We start from the raw sequence: 6,553 nt of genomic DNA on the forward strand, positions 1-6,553 counted from the left end.
AAAAGGGTAAAAAGGCCATCAGTGTTTCAACATAAGTTGTTAACAGTAGTACTTTGTATTTCTAACAACACCTTCCATTTGGGAATCAAAATGAACTTTATAAACAGTAATGAATTCAGCTAGTCAACATCACTATTAGAGATGTAATTATTATTATTCCCCTTTTATCTAACTGAGGCACAGATACATTAAGGACCAAATTTTTAAAAGTGGCCAATATCTTTGGATGTCTGTTTTGGGTTGCCAGCTTGAGCCTGATTTTCAGAAGTCCTGTTGGTATCCAGGAAGTGCAGATGAAGTCAATGGGACCTGCATGCATTCACCACATCTGAAGAACAGGCACAAAGGGTGTTAAGATGGACATCCACAAATGGAGGATGTCAGAATCAGCGGCCACTTAAAAAAATCTGGGCCCAAATCTTGTTCAGGCTCACAAAAGAAGTAGGGGTTATTTCATACAGAATTACTTTTCTATCCATAATCACACTGCAGAGAAGTTATCAGTTATACAAAGGTTACAAATAAATGAAGAAAGTCATCATTACAATTAAAACAATAATCATAACTACCTTGTGGCACATCTTGCAGCTCTCGGTACCAGAAGATTGGAATTCCAGCCTTGCTAATGCCTTTCATGTAGACAGGGGAAGTAACATCAAGCTCTGGTTGTATCTTCCCTCCTGTCAGCGTCAATGCTTGGATCTCACTTAGTTTGGGGCTCACCTCTACCAGATGAATAGAAATGTCACATTTATTGAGTAAAGAGCCAAGCTGATTAAAGACCTGTAAATAGAGAAAGAGGAATTCTGATAGAGGCAGTTGTGTGCTGCAGTACTGTAAACTTGGTTTAGGAGTGGATTTTAACTGCTTGTACTGTTGGAGACTGAAAAATGTGAAGGGAGTGTATCTGGGGTTAAATCCTGGACTCACTGACTTCAGTGGGACCAGAATTTCATCCTTGGTCTCTGGAGAGGAGAATACTCAGCTAGCTCATCGAAGGCCTGATCCTGTCACCCTTACTTATGTGAGTATTTATTACCCTTGGTTCAGGTCACTAGTCAGCAGCAACAGAAAGCTGCATGTCTTTATCCCATTGTTCATATTAAATAATGGCATCAATGTGGCCACATGAGAAAAATCAAAAAGCACAGTCCAAAGTGAAAAGGTAACTCCCCCTCCCCCCCCAAAAACCCAACTAACCAAACAATCAATCAATCCAGACTGAGAGATCATTTTAAAAAAACCCTCTCTCTCCCGCTCCATAACTGCAGGGTTCTTTTACAATAAAAGGGGTTTCCAATTTTGCTCCCATTGAAGTCAGGGGAACTTTACCATTGACTTCAACAGAAGCAGAACCAAGCCTTATGGTTCTACAAAACAACCCACCTAGAGCAGGGGTTCTCAAATGTCACTGCACCGTGAGCCCTTTCTGACAACAAAGATTACTACATGACCCTAGAAGGGGGGCCAAAGCCTGAGTCCTCCCGAGCCCCACCGCCCTAGGTGACAGGGCCAAAGCTAAACCCTGAACAGACATGTGGGGAGGGAGGGCAAAGCCCCTAGGGCTTCAGCCCCAGGCAGGGGGACTGTAACCTGACCCCCGCCACCCAGGGTTGAAACCCTCAGGTTTTGGTTTTGGCTCTGGCTCTGGGCAGTGGGGCTCGGGTTTTGGCTTTATGCCCAGGAAGTCTAAGCTAGCCTTGGCGATCCCATTAAAATGGGGTCCCGACCCACAGTTTGAGAACTGCTGGACTAGAGGATAGAAATGCAGACCCACATCCTCAAGAAGAAGTGATAATGAATGAAAGCTTATTGAGAGTAACAGGAGTCTGACATAAAGAAGCAACTTCTCTGACACCTACAGCAAATTTTGCTTTTGGAGTGCACTGGTTCACCAGCAATCTCGGATTTTTCCGAAGTAGGATACATGAGAACAACGTATATTATACACTCCACAATCGTTATTACATTTGACTTTTGTTTGTGAATGAAGGAGTGGGAGCCCTAAGTATTTTCCCTGGAGTACTAAATTCCAATAACAACCTTCCTTTTGGTTGGTAATTTAATTAGTACTTATTAATGAATAATTGAGAATGGGCATTACATTAGAAAGGGTCTGATATCCCAGGAAGTGATAAGTCTCTGCCATTCCCACTGGGGTAAATAGGAGTTCAGGATGCTGAGCACCTCTGAGATTCAAGTCTGTAATACTGTCCTGTTTCTGTAACTCACACTAGGGCCTCCTAATTACAATCACAACATTCATATAAACAGTTTACGACCCTGGGTAACTTTTCTATAAGTGTATTCTAATGGGGTACTCTTACCCTCTTTCTCAATGTAATTGTATATTACAGTGGATTAGTGATGGATCTGCACAACTGTGCTTCTAATATCCAGTTTTCTCATCTCACTTTTGACCCCCCTCCCAGTTTCCTCACTAAAATAACAGGAATACAGATAGATATGCTTAGGTAAAATCCAGTGTTGCAGTCTAGTAACCAAAATGCATTCAGTAGATAAGGAAGTTCCAACACATTATGGAATTTCATTTCAGATTTCAGGTTTGAATATGTTAGCTGTGTGAGCCAAAGAGAACCCCAAACTAGTATATTCAGACACACACAGAATATTATATTCTTTTTACGTACCCGCAAAATATCATCTGTAAGAGAGCCCCTACCTGGGCCTAGTTCCACCAGTTGGAGAGTTTTAGGTTTGCCAGTGGCCATCCATTCACTAACATACCATATTCCTATCAACTGTTGAGAAGAAACACACAAAACTTACTAGAATTTATAGCATTAGTGATACATACACCTGCATTTCACCTGCAGAAACCAAAACATTTAAATTATTTTACCAGTCTTATACCATGGGTCTGCACTGAAAAGTGGCTACATAAAAATCTCATCATTTTACTAACCAGCCAACATGACTCCTGAACCTCTAGAGCACAGGTGGGCAAACTTTTTGGCCCAAGGGCCACATCTTGGTATGCAAATTGTGTGGAGGGCCATAAATGCTAACAAAATTGGAGGTTGGGGTACAGGAAGGGGTGATGGCTCTGGCTGGGGATGTGGACTATGGAGTGGGGCCAGAAATGAGGCATTCAGGGTGCGGGAGGGGGCTCCATGCTGATGCAGGGGATTGGAGTGCCGGGGGGGAGAGAGGTGGAAGGACCTGGCTGGGGGTGCGGGCTCTGGGGTAGGGCTAGGGATGAGGGGTTGGGGGTGAAGAAGGTTAATCTGGGCTGGGATGGAGAGATCTGGAGGATGGGAGGGGGATCAGGGCTGGGGTATGTGAGGAGGCCAGGGGTGCAGGCTCCAGGCAGTGCTTACTCAAACAGCTCTCAGGAGCAACAGCATATTCCCTCTCCGGCTCTGTCCGCTGCCCTGTCTACAGGCACTGCCCCTGCAGCTCCCATTGGCCATGGTCCCATTGGCCACGGTTCTGGGCCAATGGGAGCTGCGGGGGTAGTGCTTGGGGTTGGGGCAGCATGCAGAGCCCCCTGGCTGCCCCTACATGTAGGAGCTGGACGGGGGACATGTCACTGTTTCCAGAAGCTGTGTGGAGCAGGGCAAGCCATGGACCCTGCTCCCTGGCAGAACCTGAGGGTCAGATTAAAACATCTGGAGGGTCGGATGTGGCCCCCGGGCCATTTTTGCCCACCCTGCACTAGCGGGAGCGGATCTGAGTACTATCAGCTCTGAAGAACTAAAACAGCTCTGGGAGACTGAGCTGGATTCTTTTCTGGTTTGTGCATTAAAAGAATTGTTCACTATCAAATGCAAGTCACTTGCGGATACCAATTTAGTTACACATAGGCAACCAGCACTGATACAATACTTTTGCATAAGGGCAACTGAAAGCAGAATTTGGCCTGTACAGTCTTTATTACTGGTAATGATGCATCGGTCAGAAAGCATGGGATCTAAAAGTCAAGCTGTGTTCTGAGTTTAAGCCTGGGAGTTACAACAGTTTTTTGCTTATGAACCAAACAAATTTGGTATGAAAATAATTTATACACAATACAAGCAAAGGCCCCAAATGCTTTTTTCTTTCAACAAAGTCACTTTTCAGATGTCTATTTATTTTTGCTTCTCAACAAATGTTATCAGCACTGGTAACATATATGACCACATGTTCATAAACTGTATTTGTAAAAGTATATTTTAAGGATGAAAGGAACATTTAAATTTTTTTTATATTTATTACCTCTCCAAAGATTTGACTTATTTCAGGTGAAGTAACAAAATCTCCTCTTTCTCCCAGCATATCATGGTGCATATAGTAACCCTAAAGTAAAGTAAAAAAAAATAAATGAATAATATCACATTTATTTTCCAATCAGTAATATGTAAGCCTTCATATTCTCCTGAGCTTTAAAAATTAAATCACTTTCCAGTCTACTGAACAAATGCAGTCATTTTAATGCTGAAAAAAAAATGAAACAAATCCAAAATACCCCACAAAACTCCTCCTACGGAAAATGGCGAGAGTTTGATTGATCCAATAACAAATTTTACATTAAGTTAAAAATAAGAAATGAATTTGGGTTTGTAGAAGAAGAAGAGTAAATCTTAAAACAATTAAAAATTGTTTTTTATTACTGAGCCTATTACTTCGCCTTTTTACGAGTCCCTAGAAATCTGAACCTGACAGTGTTCTGTATGACAGCTTAACTTTCTATGATCATTTGATCAGCGTGGGTTAAAATTACAGAGTTGTCAATTCCATTTGAGAGAGGACAGTCTGATTTGTACAGCACCCAGAATTAATTCTTTTGCAGACTTTACTACCAACTAAAGAAGTCATTCTTCACATCACAACAAAATTGAGCATTGCAATAATAACTGAAATTAACAAGGTAGAAGAGGAGATGGTGCCAAGCTAACTAGAACAGAGACACATCTAATAAGATATTGAAAAGCTAAGCGGCTAGTCAGGAGAAACATAATTGCAGGTGGTTCTTCCAGAGATGATGATGATGGCAGTGCGATGCAAGTGAGAGGTGTACATCTCAAATTATAAAGGAAATTTTTGACAGGACTGAGGAAAATCTCACTAATGAATCCTCCTCCCATCTCTCATTTGCCTCCCCCAACTGAATGATCACAGCATTTTCCAAGGAGGGAATTTTTGTGTAGTTTTCCTAACATCTGACACTCATGACTATTTCTGTAGGAGACCCAAATGAGGACAATGATGGAATTCCAGCATATATTATCCTATTAATCCTTTGAAGGAAAGCATGCACATGAAGTGACACTGGCAGCACCTTCTGGGATGTCTGTCGTGTCCTACCCGCAGAGAGTTGGGAGGAGGACCAGACAAGCCAATTACACAGGCACATTTAGGGTTATACATTGCAAACCACCCCTCTGCTTCCCATCTCCACCCTAAATAAAACTTCCCCAAACCAGTTACAGGAAGGCAACTGTGTGCCACCCTTAGCTATGTTGGTTACTAATTAACAATGTGATATGTGGGCACAAACAATGTGATGTGTGTGCAAGTCCAACCATTAGCAAGTTACCAGCCTGGTTACAAACTGTATTATGAGCTGGTATAGTTTATCTATCAAAAGAAACAAAAACATGCTTTGAAAGAGGGGAGTTTATCAGAGGTAAAGGATTATCCCGTTAATGTGTTGCGATGTTATCTGTTTCACACTAACTGCATTCAGAAGCACCAGGCTGTGCACGTACCTTCACAGGATTAGTTAGCACTTCCCGCATATATTCAGCGACTGTAATAGGGCCAGTTGACTTTATTTTGAACACGAGATGCTTTAGCATTGGAGTAACCTGACTGCTATCTTCTGCTTTGCTTCCGGCACTGAAACACTGGCGTCTCCATGCAGCCGGGACAACTGGAGAAGCGTTAGGGGGAGAAAACACAGGGACACCCTCACTACAGGAAGGATTTTCGTTATGTGATCAGCTGAGACGCTTGCGGGAAAGGGGGAGCCCGACCAGCTGCAATGCGGGGCGGGGGGAGACTTGGCCCGGCGGCCGGTCACGTTAATGCCAGTGAGGAAGCGCTGCAGACACGAGCCCCGCGCGCCGGGGCTGGGGATAACCCCGCCCCCGCCGTGTCCGGGGGCAGCACTAAGCGCGGGGGGTGGCAGGCGGCGTCCGAGCTCCAGCCTGACCCGCTCCCAGCTGAGCTCGGGGCGCGGGCGCCTTTCCCCCAACGCCCCCGAGGGACTCGGAGCGGAGAAGCAGCCGGGGGTTGTGGGGGCGCAGAGCGCTGTCGAGACCCGGCCGCTTCGCTGGGCCCGGCTGTTACCATGGTGACCGAGAAGTCGCTGCTGCCAGGAGACACCGAGGACAGCCGCGAGCAGAGCGCGCCGTGCAGGTAGCTGGGCCATGTTTGCAGCACCCGTGCCCTTTGACCTTCCACCTCTGACCCGACGCTGCCAGTTCCTGGCTGCTGTGTATACTCCCTCCACCTCGAATACAGGCAGGAGACTGAGTCCTAGGCCGGGCCAGGGCACAGGCGATGCTTGCAGGTATGAAGGTTTCCCTGACTGGGGCGCGGTCGCCCC

General features: G+C 45.1%; 1 protein-coding gene across 2 annotated transcripts in view; it reads right to left on the minus strand.

The window, feature by feature from the left end:
• The window catches only part of NDUFAF7 (NADH:ubiquinone oxidoreductase complex assembly factor 7), a 13,350-nt gene extending 6,902 nt beyond the window's left edge, over nucleotides 1-6,448 (minus strand). Inside the window, exons 1-5 of one of the 2 annotated variants that reach the window (XM_032805171.2) lie at nucleotides 6,295-6,448; nucleotides 5,712-5,875; nucleotides 4,219-4,299; nucleotides 2,684-2,762; nucleotides 570-725 (exon numbers count right to left, since the gene is read on the minus strand). In XM_032805171.2, coding sequence (XP_032661062.1) covers nucleotides 570-725; nucleotides 2,684-2,762; nucleotides 4,219-4,299; nucleotides 5,712-5,875; nucleotides 6,295-6,376 — 562 coding nt within the window. In that variant the 5' untranslated portion in view covers nucleotides 6,377-6,448. Of the gene's footprint in view, nucleotides 1-569; nucleotides 784-2,651; nucleotides 2,763-4,218; nucleotides 4,300-5,711; nucleotides 5,876-6,294 lie in introns of both variants that reach the window. The other variant, XM_032805170.2, reaches the window with a different exon arrangement.
• Between the last annotated feature and the right edge of the window lie 105 nt (nucleotides 6,449-6,553).

The sequence above is a fragment of the Chelonoidis abingdonii genome, chromosome 3, assembly GCF_003597395.2.
Source record: "Chelonoidis abingdonii isolate Lonesome George chromosome 3, CheloAbing_2.0, whole genome shotgun sequence".
Lineage (NCBI taxonomy): Eukaryota > Metazoa > Chordata > Testudines > Testudinidae > Chelonoidis > Chelonoidis abingdonii.